The following is a 23,073-nucleotide window of genomic DNA, read 5'->3' as shown; positions in this document are numbered from 1 at the left end:
GACGCTGAACATTCTGGACGCCCTGTTGAGGTTACTACTCCAGAAATCATTGATAAAATCCATGATATGGTGATGGATGACAGAAGAGTGAAGGTGCGTGAGATTGCTAGTGCTGTGGGCATCTCGAATGAACGGGTACATAATATTTTGCATCAACATTTGGACAAGACAAAGCTATCCGCAAGATGGGTGCCGCGATTGCTCACGCTTGACCAAAAACGAAATCGTGTGAAGTGTTGCAAGGACGGTTTGCAGCTGTTCCAGAAGAATCCGCAGGACTTTAAGCGTCCTGTTTCGTCACTGTGGATGAAACATGGATACATCACTACACTCCTGAGACCAAAGAACAATCTAAACAATGGGTTACCAAGGGGGGAATCTGCGCCAAAAAAGGCGAAGACCGTACCTTCGGCCGGAAAGATTATGGCGACTGTCTTTTGGGATTCGCAAGGAATAATCCTCATCGACTATCTGGAAAAGGGTAAAACTATTACAGGTGCATATTATTCATCGTTATTGGACCGTTTGAAAACCGAGCTGCAAGAAAAACGCCCACGATTGGCCCACATTTTCCATCACGACAACGCACCAGCTCACACCTCAGCAGTTGTGGTCGCAAAATTAATGGAAATAGGGTTCCAACTCGTTTCACATCCCCCCTATTCTCCAGACTTGGCTCCCTCGGACTACTATTTGTTCCCCAATATGAAGAAATGGCTGGCGGGAAAAAGATTTTATTCAAACGAGGAGGTGATTGCAGAAACGAATTTTTTTTTTTTTTTTTTTTTTAGAGCTAACACGCACTTCGTAAAATACGAGCTTAAAGGTTGTGATGACGTAAACATTAATAGAACTGCTGATTGCAGGGTTGCCAACTAAAAGTTACAAAAAGTTTCAATTCCCTGCGTTAAGCATCGCTTTTAAATATGTAATTCAGTTTATTTATTGAATTACCCTCGTAATTATTACTGCAAAGTCTTGAGGGTGCTACACCAGAATTGTTTTCTTTCTATAGCATAATATTATTCTATTACTTTCATACAGAAGATATGGTAATAGTATTGTAAATCAGCAACACAGCTATCGTATTACTGGTTTAGGTGAAACCTCGCAATTGATTTGTTTTTGTTCTTGTATAAAAAAAAGAAATTCGAATAGTATTTAATTTATACACAAGAACAATACTTTGGGATTGTGTAGAGCGAACAAAACAAGGGCTTTTATACAGAGATATACTTTTTTAAAAAGGGATTTCTCTGTAGGGCTTGTGTGTTGATTACAATGCACTCTCAGTGTCGGTAGGTGTGAATATTTGTTTCATTGGTTTTGGAATGGTGAATTTCATTGTTAACAAAAGAATGAGATATATATATACTGGAAGATACGATATTCTTGTTATTCATTCTAATGCTGTTTGGGTTATATGTCTTACATTAGTAGTGACGCGATCTCCGCTTTAAATATTCAAAAGCTAGTTGTTAGATTTGAATCCAATTTACCTTTTGTATTCCTTATAACACGCCAGACATATTTCACTTAACTGCCACACAGTAACGTATACACAAATCTCTTTTTTTTATCTACGTAACAAATTATTATTTATCTTTTATGGAAAAGGTTTATTTTTTATTCCGTTTAGTTTACTCTAATATTTCTAATAAAAAGAGATAGTTGCACATTGTTCACTCTCATTTAATTTTGAATGAGTTTGATTAAATAAAGAATTGATTATTACAATATAAATCATTGGGCCACGTTTATGGATTAATAATTAATTCGTTTGTAATCATAAATTATTAGTAGATTTCACTCCAAACTTTACCTACACCATAATCCCTTAATCAGCAACTTGTCCTGCAGTAAACTCCCGTCAAAGGCGCCAAGGTAGCCGAGCGGTTATAGGCTATACCAGCAATGTATTGCGGTACTAGTCTTTATTCCCAATGGTTTATACCAGTTAGTTAATCGCCACGATAGCCGAGCGGTTATAGGCTAGACCCGCTCAGCTAAGATGTATTGCGGTACTAGTCTATATTCCCAATCGTTTATACGAGAAATTTACAGTAAAGTATAGTTACTTAATCGCCACGGTAGCCGAGTGGTTATAGACTAGACCAGCAAAACTATGATGTATTGCGGTACTAGCCTGTATTCCCAATGGTTTAGTATAGTTAGCTAATCGCCAAGATAGCCGAGCGGTTATAGGCTAGACCCGCACAGCTAAGATGTATTGCGGTACTTGTCCTATATTGCCAATGGTTTAAGTGAGAAATTTACAGTAAAGTATAGTTACTTAATCGCCACGGTAGCCGAGTGGTTATAGACTAGACCAGCAAAACTATGATGTATTGCGGTACTAGCCTATATTCCCAATGGTTTAGTATAGTTAGCTAATCGCCAAGATAGCCGAGCGGTTATAGGCTAGACCCGCACAGCTAAGATGTATTGCGGTACTAGTCCTATATTGCCAATGGTTTAAGTGAGAAATTTATAGTATAGTTAGCTAATCGGCACGATAACCGAGTGGTTATAGGCTAGACCTGCAAAGCTAAGATGTATTGCGGTACTAGTCTATATTCCCAATGGTTTATACGAGAAATTTATAGTAAAGTACAGTTAGCTAGTCGCCTCCGTTCACGACACCTAATTTGGTAGTTGGACGCCTGTAAAAATAGTCATTACTTTACTTTTACTTAACCTCCCGTCGAATCCTGAGGCGTTGAGGCTTCGCGATCACCTGGTCGAAAGATAAACAAGGCCATCCTTCGTATTCAATCCATTCGGTATTTTTACTTTAACCGACTTATGATGGTCATCGTTGGATGGCCTTCATTCCAAGCCCTTCCTGGGATTTATTTATCATTTTATTTTGTATTTGTTTAATTTCACATTTATGTTGCATCAATGTATTACGCAGTTTCGAATTGATCAATAAATTAGGGAAAAAAGTTATTAGTAAATTTCCCTAATTACCAATTCAATGTTTTCAGTTTAACTTTCGTCTTTTTTTTAGCTTTGAACTTAGTTTAGTATATGGAACTTTACATAAAATAAGCTATACAATGTTATTTGAAACTATTCCGAGGAAAATTGTTTTTAACGAGAGATTTTGATGGCGCTTTTATCAATGTGTATTTAAAGAAAATTTTGAAAATTAATCGGGTCCATTATTTTCTGTACAAAATTCACGATAATAATGTTTTATTTCGATATCGCTGATGATGACAATATATGCAAAAGTGATGTGAATAACATGGATATGCAATTTTAATTAAAGAAAAAAACCAAAAAAAGGATCTGTCCAGGAAGTTGTAGTTCATAAGAGTGGTAGAGGGGAGGTCCCTACTGTTGATGTACGCGTGTGTCACATTGTAATATGATGGATTGATGTAGTCGAACCAGACTGTTTAATTAACTGCAACTTAATTACAAATTCAACGTCACCGAGACGAGGGTTGCATTTGGCGCCCCTTCTTTCCCCGCCACCGCTCATTCACCAGTGTATGTATGCAGAGATGGACAGGGCGAAATGGCTGCCACATTTTAGCCAGCCAGTGAGGTGTGAAGGATTCGTGGCGGCGCCCTGACGACCACAGGAAATGACAAAAGTCTCTTTGATGTTGTAAACTACATTTATCCACCTAACCAAACTGGATTACAAAAGCTTCTGGATAATCTCATCAAGCGAGAACATCTCTCCCACTCTCGAAATAATATTTTACCTTGGTTAAACATTTCATTTCATGATATTAGCATGTTATACTGGGACAATGGTTAGCCAGTTTCGGTTGGACGTTACTATAACTGCTGGCCAAAGTGATTTAAGTGAGCTAAAGGATGCTGAAGAGATCAAGTGTTAAAGGGGTCCTAGTCAGGGAGAAGTTATGACCCCTTAACTATTATGCAGAGTGTGCATGGTTAGTGTATTCCACTTAATCTTATAAGATGTAAATTAATACTGGACCAAACTCTTGCCTGTCCTTGACAAGTGTGCCTCAGGCTTGGTAAATCAACCCTAAACTAAATATTGATGGGGAATTCCTCTACCTTCATACAGATAGATTAGGTATCATGTATTTAATGATTTATTGATGATAATAATTGGATGAAAAGATTTAAAAAGAAAAACCGGTTATAAGAAATCTTTGATTTCTATTTTTTTTCAGTTGCAATTCGAAATGATTAGAGAAGGATTACGGTGATTTTAATTTCGGTTAAGCTAGAAGGATGGCAGGAATATAGAGTACTGATCTATCCATTAGTAGTAAGGTTTATGTAAATAGTTGTATATAGTAGAGGCATGAATTAGTGAAGCGAATGTATAATATTTATAAGTAAGAATGGAGAGTGAGTGATATTCTAGTGATAAGCACTTAGACGATGCTGGCTGTATGGCGAAAGCCAAGGCCAAAAAAAAGGCAAAAAAAAAAATTCGAAATTAAGGATGAAGCCCTTCGTAGTCGAGATAGAGTTATTGAAAATGTTGAACATCAAGCCTGGATGAGCATCCTAAAAAGTAAAAGTAAAGTAATTGCCTATTTTTTCAGGCAGGGCTTAACGTCCAACTACCAATTATGTATCGTGGCTAGGTGCGGAAGCTCATACTTTACTAAAAAAACAATTTTTCTGACAAATAAAAAAAAATTCATACGCAAGATTCGAACTGGAGATCTCCCACTTACAAAGCCACGCTCTTGACCATTAGACCAACACGCGCCCCAACTAGCTTCTATCAAAGATGTTCCTTTAGTCTGGGTGCGGATCACAAGGAGATTTCGAGTAAAGAGAAGCCCGATTTGAAAGTCTCACTCCCCCTAAATGGTCTCAAACTGGATGTTGGCATGTCGTTTCAATATATGCATGTCGAGATCATGCACCATTCATCCCTTAAGAACTTTTAACAGTGGAAGATGTTGATCTGTCAAAAGATCGATTGCTGTGGGTTCTCTCTCACAGGCAACCTGCTTGCTTTCCTCAATGATTCTTATTGTTCTCAGTTTGTGAAGTGGAGAAGGAAACAACCAGAACATGAGCAGGTCAACTGCTTAGGCTAACCTCCTTAAGATTGTTCGTTCGATTTGGTTTTCAGTTTGCTCAGGTACTGAATTTTCGTTCAAGACTCGGTCTCTTGCTGTTTGTCTTTAAATGCGCAGCCATCTGGGTCCTGAGGTGCTCCCTATAATGTAAGGGTTTTCTCTCCCCACTGAGTTATGATAAAAAGAAATGGGTCAGTAATCGGCTAACACTCAAAGTATTCAAGCACATACCCTCATCGGCAACGGCCATATTTGGAAATTCAAGTTTCAGAACTCCAAACATTCTGATTAGCACTTTGAACAGCAATTGATATAAATTTACTCTTGTTTTGACATGCTTAATGATATTTGTAGAGTTAAACCCCCCCTCGTAATTATTGTTTTAAGATTAAGTGAGAGTTTGAATGTACCTATACCTTGCCTTAATTAGTTTACAATAACTTGTCAGAGTGTGTGTTTGTCGTTCATGGTTTTTGGTGTGTCTGTTTGTCTGTGTCTCTAGAGGAAATAATCACAAGTGTTTTTGGGGTGTGGCAGCGGATAAGCAGTTAGTGTGAAAACGAAAAGCACACCTGGCTATATTTGTACGGTGAAGGGGGCGCCGCGAGAGGTGGTGGTAAACTATTGATTACCTTGCTCATGTTCCTCTGGGCGCTTCGCCCACAATCCGCTGGGGGCCCCCCTCCATACATGCACATTTCCATCAACTTTGCTGGCAAAAAAAAAAATATATATAGCGCTCACAATTTCTATTCAAACTATTTAAAAATATTTATCAAATAGTTTTCCATTATAACACATTTTTTCAAGATTAATTTTTCTTATAACAAAAAAGCCATCAATCATTTCTCCTAGCATCGAACGGTTAAGCCTATTATACTGTCCGGATAGTATAATTTGATGATTAAAGATCCGATTAAGGATAACAATGAGATGCTGCTAATGCTCCTTCTCTATCCTTTTACCCTCTCCTTTTTTTGGGGGGGCAAATCTTCCTAGAACACGGTAAGGAGTATGGCTTATGAAGAACCATTTCTTCATTATAGGGCCCCTTCTTTTACTGGATAGAACTTAGTGAGTTAAATAGATAATCATCCTTCATCTTAGGAAGGATTACTCTAGCTCATAAGGAGGATATTTTTTTTCGAACTCAACTCTCTCCAAGAATAAGCGAAGGGAGCAAAATTACCTTACCCTTAGCCATTCATTCGGTTCATTAGGGCAACCCTATTTTATAAAAGGTGAAATTTCAATCGGAATTAACTTAGGCAAGGTATAATATATTAACTTAGTTCATAGCCTTATTTATTATTTCCATTTTTATTTTTTTCAATATTCACATACATCCGCTCTATATTACTACATTAATTTTCGACTATAATTTCCGCCATTTCCCTTTTACTGCCCTTATTAGAAAAAAGTTTTGTTTTTCCATTTTTGCAAGTGGCTTTTATTAATTTTTGGGCCACGGTAGCCGAGCGGTTAGAGGCGAGACCTGCGAAGCTAATATGTATTGTTGGTTTAATGGGTTCGATTCCCGGTCTTAGGCCTTGGATTTTATTTAATGGTTAATAAAAGAAATTTACAGTAAAGTATGTTTGTTAGTCGCCTCCATCCACGACACCTAATTGGTAGTTGGCCTGAAAAAAGTAGGCGATTACTTACTTTATTAATTTTCTAAAACTCGAGGGTCATTCAATAAATAAACAGACCAAAATAATTAGTGAAGGCGATGCTTAATGCTTAATGGATTGAAACTTAAGTATTAGTAACCTTGCAAAGAGTTCTCAACTGTGTCAGCTGTTCGACTAATATTTAAGTAATCATAACCTTTAAGGTCGTATATTTACGAAGATTATGTCAGCTATCGAAGAAGGTACTTTTGAAGAACGGCGTTCTGTGATCAGATTTTTCAATTTTTGGAAAGTGTACTCAGATAAAAACACAATACGGAAGTAGTTGCATGAACTAGCCGAATTTTAACGCGAGGGGGGACGAAAAAATGAAAAAAGGGATCACAAAAGCAGCTAGCACTGCCCCCGAGTATCTGGTAGCAGTAACGCCTTCGGCAATGCGAAATCGCGTTTTTTTTGGGAGAGGAGAAGTAACGCGATATCAACAACATAGTCTACTCAGACGTGATTGAGACCGAAGAGAAACCCGCGCTGATGAGTAGATTTCCAGGATGGCAAAGGAAAGGCGTGTTCCTTCTTCAAGACTACGGCTCTTACAGCAAAACTGACGCTGGAAACTATTGGCTAAGTGGTTCAGGAGCTCGCTCCTTCCTCATCCTCCTTACAGACCTGACCTTGCCTCTTCGGATTTTCATCTAATTGTTCCGAAGAAAGAATCTTAGCGCAAGTTCAACGGCAATGATTAGAGAAAGACATACAAAACTGGCTTCAAGTACAAGATATAAAAACGTCTACCAAATTACTCGGGTCTATTAAGTTCAAAAATACTTCAGATTAGTATTTGAATTTCACGTCAGAATTTAGTCGTAGGGAACAATGTTTTTGTAGAGGAAGGAGGGACTTGAATTTAATCAGACGATTGGACAAGAGGCTTTGTATAATTTGCTGACATTTATTTATATTAAATTTAATTCCTCTGTTTTTAGCCCGAGGCTTTACTTTGTATTTGTGAGAGGCTGAAAATTAGCCTATATTGTATTGTAATGATAAATAAATATATTATTTCAGTGTGCATAGTTATCTCGGCTGGTACCTCAGGCTGAAAACAATAACAGAACTTACAATGGGTATAAGCAGTACTCATAAATAAATATACAACGTACAGAGATAATTAATGATGGCAACCACTTGTTCATCAGACTCAACAGACAAACTCTAGATCATTTTAACACTTCCATACAAGTTCTAACATGAATATTGTGCACTTTGCAGAAAGCCGATTGAAACTTTACAACAGCCACATTAGAATTCAGGTTCTTTTATTGTGCGATCTAAAAAGTCTAAACAGATAAAAGTCCTAAGTAAAGCCAATTTTTTTCCCCAAGCGGGTTTTACATCCAACTACTTGATCACGTGTCCAAGGCAAGTAGGAAAAAGCCTACTTTACTATTAAATTACTCATATTAACCGAATTAAAATAAAAACCAAGGCCTAGACCAAGGAATCGAACCCACTATACCGCACAATACATCTTAACTAGACCTGCGAAGCTAATATGTATTGTGGTACTGGGTTCGATTCCCGGTCTTTAGGCCTTGGATTTTATTTAATGGTTAATAAAAGAAATTTACAGTAAAGTATGTTTGCTAGTCGCCTCCGTCCACGATACCTAATTGGTAGATGGACGTTAAGCCCCGCCTGAAAAAATTGGCGATTACTTTACTTTACATCTTAACTGTGCGGGTCTCGCCCCTAAAACGCTCGGCTACCGTGGCGCCTCTAACATCTATTGCCAAATTTCCTACATACAATTTGGAATTGAAATGCTTAGTTCTTTACTTTTTATTTTTTATTTATATTTTGGAGTTTAAGTAGCTTCCTTGAGATACTTATAGATAGATAGATAATGTACTATATTTAGTGTTTCAATATACACATTACGTACAAGGGTTCTGTGCTTTACAATCATAACAAAACAATGAAATAAAAATCAATGTAAACTGAAGACCTAATTGAACTAAAAAATATTTTTCTTAATAATGACGTACATAAATAATAGCTGAAATTGAATCTTAGAAAGTAATAGTTATTATTAAGACAAAAAGATCTTAACTTTAAAGCTTCGATTGTCAAAAAAATATATCCCATTTAAGTGGTCCTTATTTTGAATAATTAGAAATGTATTAAAAGTATTTTCGCTAAGAAGCTCTGATAGATAGTGGCGCCTAATTGGTTAATAAATGGGCCCCTTCTATTATCAGGTATTCTCCCTTGAGATACATAGATACTTGGATTCTCCTAATAAACAGTGTTGAACGCAATGAAAAATTTAAGATTGTCACATATAAATACGTATCAATCTAAAAATTAGCTATTACTGTATTTTAAAGGTTAGTCAAATCTCTATTTATTTATTTTTTTTAAAGCACTTATGTCCGTGAAATGACAGTAAAATGTGAAAACTTATTACTTCCATTTAATCCATTTTAAAATTGCAAATTGACAGTGCGTCTACTGCACTAACATTTACACAATATATTCATTTAATTAACTGACATTTATGACTAAAATGTGTGACAAATCTAATATCTATTTTATTTATGCTGTTCGTCTTTTCAAAATTTGGATGATTTTATTAAATATAGACAGTATTCCTTTTATTTTCTTTTAAATTGAGACGAGTTAATTTTCTAGGGTCAAGACCTTACAAGTGCATTTCCGGCTAGAATTAAGATTTTTTTTTTTTTTGTACCTACTCTTACTATTCTACGAGGGTCGTTTGAAAAGTCCGTGCAAAAATAAAAACTACTTAATTTTTTAGGGTAAACCTTTTTTATTTTTCAACATAAGTCTCCTTTTAGGCTTATACACTTCGTCCAACGCTGCTCTAGTTTGTTGATCCCTTCCGAATAATAGGATTTGTCCAAGTCTGAAAAATAGCCATTCGTTTCTGCAATCACCTCCTCGTTTGAATAAAATCTTTTTCCCGCCAGCCATTTCTTCATATTGGGGAACAAATAGTAGTCCGAGGGAGCCAAGCCTGGAGAATAGAGGGGGATGTGAAACGAGTTGGAACCCTATTTCCATTAATTTTGCGACCACAACTGCTGAGGTGAGAGCTGGTGCGTTGTCGTGATGGAAAAGGACTTTTTTGTGGGCCAATCGTGGGCGTTTTTCTTACAGCTCGGTTTTCAAACGGTCCAATAACGATGAATAATATGCACGTGTAATTGTTTTACCCTTTTCCAGTTAGTCGATGAGGATTATTCCTTGCGAATCCCAAAAGACAGTCGCCATAATCTTTCCGGCCGAAGGAACGGTCTTCGCCTTTTTTGGCGCAGATTCCCCCCTTGGTAACCCATTGTTTAGATTGTTCTTTGGTCTCAGGAGTGTAGTGATGTATCCATGTTTCATCCACAGTGACGGAAACGACGCTTAAAGTCCTGCGGATTCTTCTGGAACAGCTGCAAACCGTCCCTTGCAACACTTCACATGATTTCGTTTTTGGTCAAGCGTGAGCAATCGCGGCACCCATCTTGCGGATAGCTTTGTCATGTCCAAATGTTGATGTAAAATATTATGTACCCGTTCATTCGAGATGCCCACAGCACTAGCAATCTCACGCACCTTCACTCTTCTGTCATCCATCACCATATCATGGATTTTATCAATGATTTCTGGAGGAGTAACCTCAACAGGGCGTCCAGAACGTTCAGCGTCACTTGTGCCCATATGGCCACTCCGAAAATTTTGAAACCACTTATAAACTGTTCTAATCGAAGGTGCAGAGTCACCATAATGTTTATCAAGCTTCTCTTTAGTCTCCTGAGGCGTATTGCCTTTCATAAAGTAGTGTTTAATCAACACACGAAATTCTTTTTCGTCCATTTTTTGAAAATCACTTGACTTCCTCGATTCAAACGAATGCCAAACACAAAGAAATAGACCGATCTGGCTGAAACTTGGTGTGTGTTCTTCCAAGAGATGCTACTAACTAAACATAACCTCGATACACGCCAGTGGTGCTATCTCTCTGACTTTGCACGGACTTTTCAAACGACCCTCGTAAATAAGAAGTTATATTGCGATCGTGTTGAAATTTCTATGTTTGTTTGTCTGTCTGATTTTGAATTTAATTTATTTTATTTTTTTAATTACACAGTGTTAATAATAAGTAATTATTCGTAATTTAATAAAATAATAATAATTTCAATTCTTTTTTTTGGTAGCAAAGTATCATTTTTTTTTTCTAATGTTTTGTTTCATTTTGTCTGTTAACAGTTGAAAGCACGCGCTATGACCGCATGGAGGCATAGAGGCGACACAACTGGCGAGCTGTCCGTATACTGTTGGTGAATTTAGCAACAATTTTCACTAATTTCATTTCGTTTAAAATACAAGACTGTCTTTGATGAGAAAAGAAGGGGGGGAAATAATGATTGAGAAAACCCACCTAAGTATTTAAATATCTCACAAGAAAACTTATTCTTTTTTTTCTTTTTTTTTTTTTATATGATTGTGTGTATGTGTGAGAGGGGGAAAAAAAATCGATAAAGAAATATCGATATACCAAGGAAGAGGAAATGGGAAGAAAAAAGGTTGATAGGAATAATAAATTGTTCAATTTGATGATTTGTGAAGCAGATGGTGGAAGAGAGAGAGGAACCTACAGATGAAATTGAAGAAGTTAAAAGAAAAGTAGCGAAGGAAAAGATCATTTCCTTACTAGGCAAGAAGAAAAATTATGGTTCAAAGGGAAAAAGAAAAAAGAAAAACATCGATTTGCCTAAAAAACAAAAAAGTACAATATTTTTAAACAAGTGATTCTCTTTAGTTCGAAGTTTAGAAACGAAGTTTTTGTGTAAAAAATCTTGAGGCAATATTTCATTTAATTTTTACGCTTTTCGTTTTTTGATTCCATTTTTTTACAAAAAAAAAATAATAATAAAGTAACGATTTTAATGAAAATTGGGCAAAAAATTACAAATATTTTATGGTCATTTATTTTATCCCCCAAAAAAAGTATTTCGTTATTTTATATTTAAAAAAACAAAAAATCAAAAAGAATTGCCGCTTTTTATTTTTATTTTTTGAAAACTCCTCTACCATTGATGTTTAATATTTGTAGTTATAAAAAATAAATAAAAAAAAAAATGAATAAACTATTAAAAAAAATCATATTTATTAATAAATTCAAAAGCATTTTTTGGTGTTTTAATTGATTTGTGACTAGATTTATAAATAAGTAAATGGCGACTATATATTTATATTTCAAAAAAAATAAATGGGAAAACAGCTTTAAATATATTAGGGAGTCACAAAATAATAATAATAATATATATTCATACATTTAAAAAAATAATAAATGCAACTTTATAGATGTGACTAAAAATAAGACAAATATTGGTGTAACTTGTGCGCGTCATGCACCTTTAAATTCTATCTAATTGTTCGATGTATTTTTCACTTATAAACAAACAGACAAAAACAAAATAATTGAAAGCAAGAGTAAAAAATTTGAGTAAAAAAAAAATAAAGTGTAATGAGTGAACGCGTAATACTAAAGAGAAATTAACCAAAACCGGAAGTTAAAGTGATTATAAAATTTTTCAAAAAAAAAGCAAGGAAGGAAAAAAATGCAACAAAATGTGCGTAATAGAGTGGACTTTTTTTGGGGGGAAATGGAAGAAAGGAAAAATTTCGTTTTAATAGTCGTGTTATATAAATTATAATAATAAATTATTAAAAAAAAATAATTAAGAGACTATAATAAAATTGTGCGAATGTGAATGTGTTAATAGTCGATTCTACAATTTCATGAATGTTCATTAAAAAATTTAAAATACAAAAAAATAAATATATATTATATGAATTAGAATTACTTCAGTACCTATTATGCTATTATATGTTAATATTAATTATGTATGTTATTTACTAAATAAAAAAAAAATAAAAAAAAAAAATAAAAGAATTAAGAATTCCCCAAATACCAAAAAAAAAATCTGGTGAAAATTCTCACATGAATTTCCCTAAGTTCTAAAATCAATTTTCTTTTCAATTTCAGAATTTTTCAAAACATAGTATTTAATTATTGCTCTAACATTAACACAGATCTAGAACAGTGGTGCCCAAAGTGGTCCTTCAGGGACCCCCCCAGGAGTCCCCGGTCTCATTCAGGGGGTCCGTGGAAAATTAAAATTGATTTAGGGGTCCCTGAACAAACGTCAGGGGGTCCGCGCAAGGTTTAATAAAAAATAATAAAACTGTGATCCATTTATTATTATTATGGAAATTAGAGACGTAACAAGGTGATCAATTAAATTTAATCCAAACTAAAAGCGTTATATCTGCGTTTTTTTTGCAAAACGTTTTCTGTAAAAACAAAACTTGGGAAGAGGAGAACGTTCTCAGTTTCTAAATCTTTCGAAATTGCAAAATTAAAACTGTCCGGTAGGACAGTTGTATAAGGGTTGATCGTCAAAAACTGCACGAAAAAGCGTAACGTTGAAAAACACCCAACTTTGACAATTTTTTTTCTCTTTTTCTATAAAAGATAAAATTCCCAAATTTTCTCTATAATGTAGGGCAAACCCTCCTTTATAACTGTAATTTTTTTTTTTTTTGCAACAATCTAGATCTAATAGATTTCCGAGAAAAAAAGTTGCTGAAAATGAGTAAAAACGTTTTTTTTCATAGAGATGAAGATTTGCTTGCTCACTGTCGGAACACTTAACGGCTCTTCATGCTGACCTGAACCAAAGATTACTCGTGGGGATTTGCGGTTGCTACTCACAAACATTGAGCCGGATACAAATACACTCATAACATCTCATCACGTTCATCCAAATTATTAATTTATTTTAAACAAAAGTTATAATTTCAATAAATACTTCTTCAACAAAATGTTTTTTTAAATTTGTAATTTTTATACTATGCATTTATGTAGCTTTTTCATTTGGGGGTCCGTGGGCAAGTTTTGACCATAAAAAGGGGTCCATGGGTCAAAAACGTTAGGGAACCACTGGTCTAGAACTAAGCCTGCGCAATACAACACATCCTTTGCCATTAAAAGGAATTCAGCTAGAAAAATTATACTAATAGAAGTTATGCGATACAAGTATTCGAAATTTCGTGGCAATTGGTGGAAAGCAGCATTTTGCGAGGGGAAAAAATGGAAAGTTTCAGAAATGTGAAAACATGATGCTGTGAATAAGGGGATATTACCGGTTGTGGAAGATTCGAAATTTTTTTCCCGAAACATGTTTTTATTCATAATTTAAGAATAAGAATAGGACTGAAATTAAGGATTCAAAATTGGCGAGGAATCGGTCTAAATAAAAACAACTCATCTTTTTGCTCGCAGCGTACTCAGAATGGGGTTTAGAGGTCAACAAGTCTAAAACGCAATATATGGTGGTAGGTGGATCTTTCCCTACGTCCCTGATTGTGGATGATTGGCAGCTGCATTCGTGTAGGGAGTACAAGTGCTTGGTTATCAGCTACCGGCTATCCAATTATTGAACTCGGTACTTTGGAGTAAATCTATCCTCATGGAGATTAGAAAAAGGCTCTTCCACGTTTTCTTGGCAAATATAATCCTCTACGCGGCAGAAACTTGGGAGCCTAACAAAGAAAATGGAAGGTTAGGCTATTGGCCTTAGAAATGGATTTGTGGAGAAGAAGCTGTGGGGTCTCCAAGATATGGCACGTTCCTAATCCAGAAATCCGAAGACGTGTTGGAATACAAAAAAAAACATTTTGTATTCCATTGAAACACGGAAATTAAAATGGTACGGCCACGTGATGCGTATGAGTGGTGAGAGATGGCCTAGGAAAAATGATAGATTTCATTCCTAGTGAGAGGAGAAGGAAAGGAAGGCTTAGGGAAACTTGGATGGAGGGAATTACCGAAGGAATGGCCTCTAGAGGCCTTCGGGAAGGGGAGTGGGAGGACAGGAACATCTTGGACTTTGGGCATTGGGGATATGATTCCCCTAGGAATTGTCTTTTTGCCAACGCTTCGACCAATATATATAACCTTCTTCAGAGTTTTCTGTAACTCAACCAACCCGCATAGCCACGCGCCCTGAAGAAGGCAATATCTTTGTCCGAAACGTTGGCAAAAAGACGGAGTTGTTGATTTTTTATTTGGACCGATTCCTTGCCAATTTTGAATCCTTAATTTAATAATTTACGATCACTAAACCAATATATATTCATATTTATACTGAAATGCTGAGAGGGAAGCTTACTACTAACTCTTTTACTCCCGTAGATTACCCTTAATTGTCTTGGAAAAATATTTTTTAAATAAAAGGTAAACTTGATAAATGTACAAAAAAAAGTTTCATGAAAATCTTTGTAGATTCAAGAAAATCGCAAAGAAACACATTCTATAAAGTGGATACTTCCGGAATTTTGCTCGCTAAATCGAAATATGTCAGTTTCCTACGATTTTTTTGTTCTCATTTTGTTTTTTTTTTAAACCATTCCTTCGCCCCCCCCCCCCAAAAAAACACTTTTTCTGACTTAACAGATCAAAAAACAGATATTTCTGGTATTTCTAAAATTTCAAAATAAATAGCATGGTTTAAGAGAAAGCGGAAACGAAGTATCAAAAAAAAAAAAAAAATTGAAAAATCTACAAAAGTTTGTTTCCGTTTGAACGAATTTCCTCAAATTTGGAATTTCAGTTACAAATATAATCTTTTTCCCTTGATAATAAAATAGAAGTAATAACAGCGTACTACGTAGTTCTAAAATGGCACATTAAGTTAGTGACTTTGCGGAAGTGCAGTTAATTGCAGTTAGTGATAATCGCGTGTTCATAACCAGAAATTTTTAGCTGAGACATGCTTCTTTTAATTGAATTAAAAATTATAGTTGATGTAATTAAAAAGAACAAATAGTTTAAAATATTTATGTTTACGTTATTATTTCTTAATTAGTGCTTCTAGACCTTCTATACCTTTCCTATTCAACAACTTCTCACTTTATGATACTGAGAGCAGTCAAAAGGTTTCACCCTTTAAGGATCGTCTTTAAAAGCTACACAGAATCTTAGTTTCATCTTCAACGGTGTCATCTTTAAAAGCTACACAGAATCTTAGTTTCATCTTCAACGGTGATAAGTCTTATTCAAAGCAACCAAGAAAGAAGAGATTTGATCACGTTCATGGTGCAAAGCATTTGTTTAAAAGTAAGTATTTAATTAAAGAAATAAAACAAAAATCTTCAAAATTAACTAAGTAAATAATGAAGTTCAGCAAAAATTCATGAAACAAGTAAAAAGAGTTGAAAATCACATTTTGAACTTGGAATTCCGTCATTGCCAAAGACTAATTGGTCGAAATAATCATTGCATTTATATGTACAGAGTGTACTCGGAGGAGAGGTCGAAACGTTTTGATAATTAAACGCAACTCTCCCAAAATTACCAAAAAATTATTAAACCTTATTTGTAACAAAAGTAAAATTATTTTTCAGCCATTTTGTCTTTTTTTTTAACTCTCTTTATTTAATTTACAAATGCCTATTGGCAACAAGTAAATCAGATTACAATATGTAAATAAACATGGCTAGAAAGATTTGAATGAGAGCCATCCAACGATAACCATCAAGAGTCGACTAACACAAGATGCTGTTGAAGTGAAATCGAAGGATGCCCTTTTTTATCATGCAATCTGGTGATCGCGAGGCCATCGACGCTTCAGTCTTCGGCGAGGATTTTAGGAAAGAGTAGTTTGGGATAGATTGTTTATGAGGGGGTTGAAATGTTGGGAAAGTTTCGAATGAAATTTGGTGCGAACGAGATTTGGCTAGGTAAAGGACAAAAGGGATTTCTAGGTCAGTGTGGATAATGTGATTGCTTACGTAGAAAGGAGCATTAAGGATTGTGCGTAGGATTTTCAATTGAAGGGATTGGATGCGATTGAGATTGGAACGTACAGTTCAAGTCTGTATGCCCAGATTGGGCTAGTAGGGCTGTGTAAAGTTTCTTTTTGTTGGTAAGAGACAATTTGGAGCGTTTGTCGAGGAGGTCATTCGGTAACGTAAGTAAAGTTCCTGTTGCTTGAGTCGTGTATGGGGGTTCCAAGTAAGGCGCTTGTCGAGAAAAAAGTCGAAGATAACGCGCCTTATCTGCCAGAGGAATAGCATAGCCCTTTCGTCTTTAATTTTCGTCAATACTAATGTTTATTCATTTATTTACGCCACATAAACTGTTCACCGCTTCCAAAAGTTCAGTATAATTATACTAAACACTGAAATTGCACTTTCAAGAGACGACCGAATCACTTTCAAACCAAAATTCTGTGAGGGGAAAAAAAATTACTTCTGAACAGTCAAAACAACGAATACGTATCAGAAAAATAATTGAAATTTGCCAAGCTTAAAGTTGCAACTAGCTGTTGCCAAGAGGAGATGGAGGAGCACTGTAAAGAAAACCTCTGTGGAAATTCAGCCATTTTTCTTCGAATTCTAAATGTGGGCATCTTATTTATTTACCAAGAACAACACTCTAAATGTAGTGCTTGCGTACAAACAACAGTCATTGGTGAGGCATTTGGGTGGAGGCAACTTTTTCAGGGCAAAGAACAATTAAATAATGGAAATATTAACACGTATTTACTTTAATTTTGCCTCTCTTTTGAAATATTTAAATAAATAATAGCGGAAACTCTATTATGTTATTAACTGCCTTAATTAACAATAACAACAGTAACTAACGAATTTACAAGAGAATGTAAAATCAACATTAATTATAAATTTAAAAAGAGAAATTTTAAAAACCAACTAAATTTACGGCAGTTTTTATTTATTTATAAGTAATTAAATTAATTGAATTGGGGAAACTGAAATAAATTTTTAATATTTTCTATTTTTATCGGCGGGGCTTCCTCTTCTCTGTGATAATAATCCTCTTCCTTGTACAGGACCCGCTGCGCTATTTTGGGCTGTTCACAGGAAAACGCCTCACATGGAACCAAACCGAGACATTAGGCTAGCCGCGAGGTGCCAATCTTCTTTATCGACTACTTGCGCCAAGGCCTAAACTACTAACGGAAATAAAAAGGCAGACAAACATACGGACATCACAGACTGATAATATGGACAGATAGTAATTGCCGTTCTACGTCACAAAGCTGGCGCTACACTAAGTCTCGCTAACCAAGAAAGAGTACCCAGATATACCATCCTTTCGTACAGTCTCTCTTCTTTACTACCATCACTGACAAATCCTCCATTCTGCCATCTGAAACGCCAGCGGCCCCCCGATATTTCTTTCGAGACTGATCAGAAAATGGATATCAAGTCCATAGTGCTACCATTGAATTAGTTTCCCTCTTCCAGCTACTCACGTCTAGAATTTCTGAATAAGATTTTTGAAAAGCGTGCGTACAGGATGTACTCATATGAGTCTGGGCAAAGCAGATTTAAAATGCAACAAACCCGATCGTCTAAGTACTAGCAAACAATATTGCCGAATAGGGCTCCCCCTGTCAAATGCGTGGGAATCAATCACATTGGACAGATCTATTATATTCACTTCCAATATTACCGCAATAGTACAAAAATATATATTTTTTAAATTTATATTATAATTTATAATCTGTACAAATATATACAATAAGTAAATAGGAGGTGAATGAGATGAACTGGTGCTGGAGGAGAGCAGGAGGAGAGAAGCTACCCAGCGGTAGCACTCTCTATAGGAGAGAGGAGAAACGTGAGGAGGAGAATATGAGTGGGAGAGAGGAGAGATTTAGTTCTTCAGACCTCAAGGAAGTCGCGGGGTCAGAGGAGGCGAGTGACTGTACAAGAGGATTAGAGCTAGTAGAGAGAGTAGTATGGAATTTTTGGTATTTAGTCTTGGCTAATTGGTGTACGAAGGGAATGTTTAGATCGTGGTGAAGAGTGAGGTTAGTCACCGTAGAAAGGAGCGTCAGTTATCTGTCTGCAGTAGTTTTGATTGAAATGTCTGTACAGTCCGTATGTTTGTAGGTTTGGCTGAACCCCACATCTCTAGTCAGTAAGTCTACATAGGTTTGAGGATAATATTGTAAAGTAATCGTTTGAGTCCTAAGGGCAATTTGGAGCGTCGTCCAAGAAGTTTGTAAAGTAGTTTCGCACGTTTTGTCATTGCTTGTCTTTTAAGTCTAGTGTATGGGTTCCACGTGAGTAGTTTCGTCTAAGTAGAGCCCAAGGTAGCGCACCAGATCTGTATAAGGAAGAGGATTGCTGTTGAAGAGGACAGGTGGACAGGAGCCCCGCCGGAGGGTAAACGTGGCCTGCTGGCATTTCTGTTGGTTCATTTTAATCCGCCATTTCTTTGCCCAGGATTCTATTTTATGTAAGGTGTGTCTGTAACTTCTATGAAGCTGATGAAGGATGTGTACTTGTGGCTAGTATGGCTGTGTCGTCTGCATATGTACAGAGTAGTGTAGAGTGTTGTACAGGTATGTCTAACGTGTATACTGTGTAGAGAACGGGACCAAGTATACTCCCCTGGGCCCTACAAAAATTTATTTTTGGCCAGCAACTCAAATTCGAAACAATTGTAATATTTAGTATAAATGAGGTAATTACTGATACTGCTGACTGTGACTTAAATAAGTCCCATTAGCGTAAACAAATTAATTTTTGTTTCTTATCCAGCAACATAATTTCGTACAATTAGAGATGGGTTTTGTCTTTATTCCTAGCTGGATTCCCTAGAACCTCAAGAAAAATGTAACTTTGCTTTGGGATGACCTCTGATAGAGATAATAAATATGTTTACAATTGTACGGAAGAGATTAGTGAGTGTGGAACCATACAAAGTAAGTTGTAGATCCCAGTTTTAAATCTAGGAGATAAATGTGGATAAACATGGAAATAAAGGGAGATTCTATAAAACTATGGCAGATCAGTTAACTAGACTACCACGGTTTAAGGGAACTGTCACTAATAAATTGGTTGTTACGACAAGTAGCAGGCTGAAAGCGAACCACGTGGTGTGCGGATCGTATCTTCACAGGATCAACAAAAGGTCCTCTCCTCTTTGCGTAGATTGCAATGAGGAGGAGGATCAAACATGTAATAATGATATGTCCACGTTATGTGGTAGAAAGGAAACGAATGTTTGACGACTTATACTGGTATTTAGATGCACCATTTCGCTACGAAGACATTATATTCTCCACCAACATCTATGTGCTTAAGTCTATAGCAGGGCTAGCAATGAAATATGAATGTATTTAAAAGATATAGCCGATTAGAATGAATAGAAGAAAATGATTAGAGAAGGATTGCGTGATTTTTAATTTTGGTTAAGCTATAAGGATGGCAGGAATATAGAGTACTAATCCATCCATTAGTTGTAGTTTATGTAAATAGTCTGTATATAGTAGAGGGATGAATGTGTGAAGCGAATGTATTTATAAGTAAGAATGGAGAGTGAGTGATATTCTAGTGATAAGCACCTAGACGATGCTGGCTGTATACATAGACGATGCTGGCTGTATGGCGAAAGCCAATGCCAAAAAAAAAGGCATAAAAAAAAATCCAGGAGCCCTAATCGTAGATTTTTCTCTTCTTAGAAGTTTCTTTAGTTCACTGTCTAATGATGGACTTCGCGAGAAACATTGTCCAGAATCCAGCATATGCACCGACAATACTCCAGACGCCAATAACAAATATCAGGAGCCACATCGAAGAGTAGCTCGCATAGATTTCACATAAATGTGGATCAATAAATTAATTATTCAGCCTACCTGGTTTTTAGCTGTAAGGTGCCAATCCCAAGCAGATTCTACGCCTCATCAACACTGGACACTGGACACAGTTTAAAAAGATACGTAACGGCCAAGAAACTATGACGCATTACTATGTGGTGACGGAATTTGGAAAATAACCGAAGGTTTTTACTTTTTTTCTCTGAGCGCACAGGTTAAAGGAAATCACTGATATCTTAATAAAAAGAGTGATCAAGCACTCCCGCAAAAAAACACTCCCGGGGATGTTAACACTCCCGCACTCCTGTAACACAGAAAAACAAACATAGGAATTAGTTATTGTGTACAAAATTAAATGAAAATGAAGAAATAGAATTCGAAGGGTGCCCTTGTTTGTTGTTCGACCAGGTGGTCGCGAGGCCATCGACGCATCAGTCTAAGACTTGTCGGGGCATAGTGTGGGACAATTTATAAATTAAGGGATTCTGAAGTACAGGGAAAGTTTGATGTAGCGGGACTGGGCAAGGTCAGGAACTTTTGGGATTTACTTACAGGTCGTTGCGGTTGGGTATGGTTGCTCACATAGAAGGGTGCATCAATAAAAGATAGGAAATTGATAACACCCTAGGTTTTTTTCTCATTTTATTGAAAATCGAACCACATTTTCCAAAACATATTTAATGACCCAAATTAAATTACTATTCAATAAGCTGCATTCTCTGAACATTTTGGAAAAACGACTCCAGAGATTTCACGATAAGTCAGTTTTATAGCAGTTAGGCTTTCTCTAGAACAATTATCAGAACTGGAAATGTCCATGACATTGAATAGTTTAACTTCGCTACAGCTTCGGCGGTAGTTGCATAAACCTAGATGCAAAGGCTGGACCAATTTAACACAGAATAGAAGAAGAATATATCTCTTAATTCACAATATGAAGACGCTGTAAATTATTATTATTCATACGTTTAGGATAACTAACTAACTAACTCCCTGGCACTACAGGTCTGTCCGACCCTTGGCCTGCCGAATTAAGTCTCTCCATCTATCTCTATCCTGCGCCTCACGCTTCCAATTCCTTATTCCCAACTTCCTGGCGTCCCTATCGATTTCATCCTTCCATCTGCCTCTGGGTCTTCCTCTTCTTCTTTTCCCGCATAACTCCATTTCCAGTACCCTACTTTGCATTCTTTCCCTTTCCATTACGTTTAGGATATCCAGTTTTAATTACACTTCTAGCAGATTGTTATTATTTATTTGTTCAATTTTTTCATGAAAAAAAGAAATTCTTATTCTCTGTTTGTTTCATTTATTCTATCCCTGAAGGGAAGAAACAGAGAGCGCCTGTTTTCAGCGCAACTAATTTCGTTTCAAGATTATTTAGAGTAAATAATAAAAATATCTCATATGGCCATGAGTACGCCCTAAGGGCATACCTCTACACACCCCTTTGCCTCTGCTTAACTTCTCCTAACATCAGGTCTCAGCTTACATACCCAGCATATAATACATTCATCTAACACAGCATCTCGTTGGATGAATTTTATTTACATAGTAAATATTCGAAATGGAATAATTTGATTTACATTTAGTTTTTATTGTTAAAAACAAAAACATAAGAAACGTACGATAAAATGTTGGTTAGGTCCGCAGTGCTGGGATTAATACCTTTGATTTTATCCGGGGTCGTAGTGCGCATGTTTATTGTGTCCCCTGATCGGTTTCGGACTTACTACCATCATCAGAGGTAAATAAATCCGTTTGATGTAGTTATTTCGACTTCACTTCCGTTACCGTCATGCAGCTGTACTTGTTAACATAATGAGGGAGGTTACATGGAGTGTTATTCAAAATTTTAATGAATCGTAAAACATTTTTGGTAAAAATAATGGTATTAAAATTAATAGAAACCTATTATTTGTTTGAAGGGTTCTGTACTTTTAGTGCAAGTGTAAAGTTCGATATATTATTAATATTATTCCTAAATATCGTTTGATTTTATCAGTCGCGGCACGCATGTTTGTTCATTGTATCTCTTGTTTTCCTGCGGTGGAAACTTAAATGAGGTCGAATTCTCTCTACACCAAACTGATTAATGTACGAGGTGTGGGCTATTAAATAACGAGACTGATGCTGCTACAGAAGAACTATACATGCACCAAATCCTGACGACCGACAGCTGTGCAGAGTAAAGCCTTCTCTTTCGATTGCAGCGCCTCACGTGTTTGTACAGAAATCTGTCTGAGCGGAACCGTCGTTTGTGTAAGAGGTGTTAGTTTCGTTTTGCCGAAAACATGAAATACTACACATGTAGTAGAGCAACGAATTGTCGTGGAATTTCACATCAAAACTTGATAAAACCGCTACTGAAACTTATCTTTTATTAAAAGAAGTTTATGGCGATGAATGTTTTATCATGTACGCGAGTATTTGATTGGTTCAAGTGTTTCCAAGATGGCCGAGAAGACGTCGGAGATGATTACCGCCCGGGTCGCCCTTCCACGTCCGGAAAACGGATGAAAGTATCGATTATAATTAATTAACATTACTACCGTAAGGTGTTTGCTCAACTCCGTGAACAGAGTAAGGAAAAAAACGACCCGATTTGTGGAAGAACAAGACATGGGTTCTCTCCATCAAGACAACGCGCCGGTTCACACTGCAATGTCTGTCAAAGACGACGTTTCT

The 23,073-nt window shown here is 36.2% G+C and overlaps 1 protein-coding gene across 7 annotated transcripts in view; it reads left to right on the top strand.

The window, feature by feature from the left end:
- The window catches only part of Reph (Regulator of eph expression), a 206,271-nt gene extending 194,064 nt beyond the window's left edge, over positions 1-12,207 (top strand). For all 7 annotated transcript variants that reach the window (XM_074121655.1, XM_074121656.1, XM_074121660.1 and 4 more), the window contains one exon: positions 10,952-12,207. In XM_074121655.1, the coding sequence (XP_073977756.1) occupies positions 10,952-11,026 (75 nt within the window). In that variant the 3' untranslated portion in view covers positions 11,027-12,207. The remainder of the gene's footprint in view (positions 1-10,951) is intronic.
- Positions 12,208-23,073: the final 10,866 nt, after the last annotated feature.

The sequence above is a fragment of the Rhodnius prolixus genome, unplaced genomic scaffold (genome assembly GCF_049639745.1).
Source record: "Rhodnius prolixus isolate KJV_2025 unplaced genomic scaffold, Rpr scaffold_8, whole genome shotgun sequence".
In the NCBI taxonomy this organism is placed as follows: Eukaryota; Metazoa; Arthropoda; class Insecta; order Hemiptera; family Reduviidae; genus Rhodnius; species Rhodnius prolixus.
Note: the sequence above shows the minus strand (reverse complement) of the source record. Positions and strands in the feature narration are given on the sequence as shown.